This window comes from Perkinsus marinus, assembly GCF_000006405.1.
Source record: "Perkinsus marinus ATCC 50983 genomic scaffold scf_1104296940590, whole genome shotgun sequence".
Lineage (NCBI taxonomy): Eukaryota > Perkinsozoa > Perkinsida > Perkinsidae > Perkinsus > Perkinsus marinus.
Window position 1 is genome coordinate 1 of NW_003212816.1, and position 731 is coordinate 731.

Sequence of the window (731 nt, forward strand, 5' to 3'; positions counted from 1 at the left end):
TCGTATCGATGAAGTGAGTGCTCTTTTGCAGTTTCTGTTTCTGTATTGTCTATTGTGGCAACCCTTGATTGGGTTCTATTATATATGTCGTCACCGTCATCTACGAAACCTAAAGCGGAGGTGTCCATCTCTAAACTCGAGACGAGCTCCTGTTCCTGTTCCGAGACCTATTCAAGTGGAAGGGGCTCCAAGGGCTCTTCAGAGGAGGAAGAGACGGAGGCTCTCCTGAAGGCCTCACAGTTTCAGGAAGGTGTAAAGGGAATCGAGAGCCACGACTACTTCTGGGACCATCCTACGATACACGATGGGTCCATCCCGGTGGGCCCGAGTGGGCCCTTGGACCCCCGAAAGCCCTCCTGCTATAGCCCGTTCATCGCTCAGTGGGTTAAATGGATTCTAACTATCGTCGAGGGGGCCGTCATAGGAATATGTCGTGGCGTCATTCTAATTGGTTCGCATTGGTTACTAGTTGGCAAAACTGATGCTATGATCCACTGGCTCAAGTCTGACAACCCTGGTTGCGCTATGCTCATCTGGATAGCCATCGGCGTACCACTCATCTGCTTCATCGGCTGGGGTGTCTCCTACATGTCTCCTCTTGCGGGTGGTAGCGGTATCCCAGATGTGAAGGCTTACCTCAATGGCGTCATGGTGCCCAAGCTGATGAGGTTCTGGGGGATAGTCTGGCGTATTCTTGGTCAGATCGTAGTGGTCGGCACTGGACACTATGC

General features: G+C 52.1%; 1 protein-coding gene across 1 annotated transcript; it reads left to right on the plus strand.

Annotated features, from left to right (window-relative positions):
* Positions 1–84: 84 nt before the first annotated feature.
* Pmar_PMAR015510 (hypothetical protein) lies at positions 85–705 on the plus strand (the record flags this gene model as incomplete). Its single annotated transcript, XM_002782026.1, has 1 exon — positions 85–705. A coding segment is annotated over one exon (621 nt), but the record flags the coding sequence as incomplete, so codon positions are not given.
* Positions 706–731: the final 26 nt, after the last annotated feature.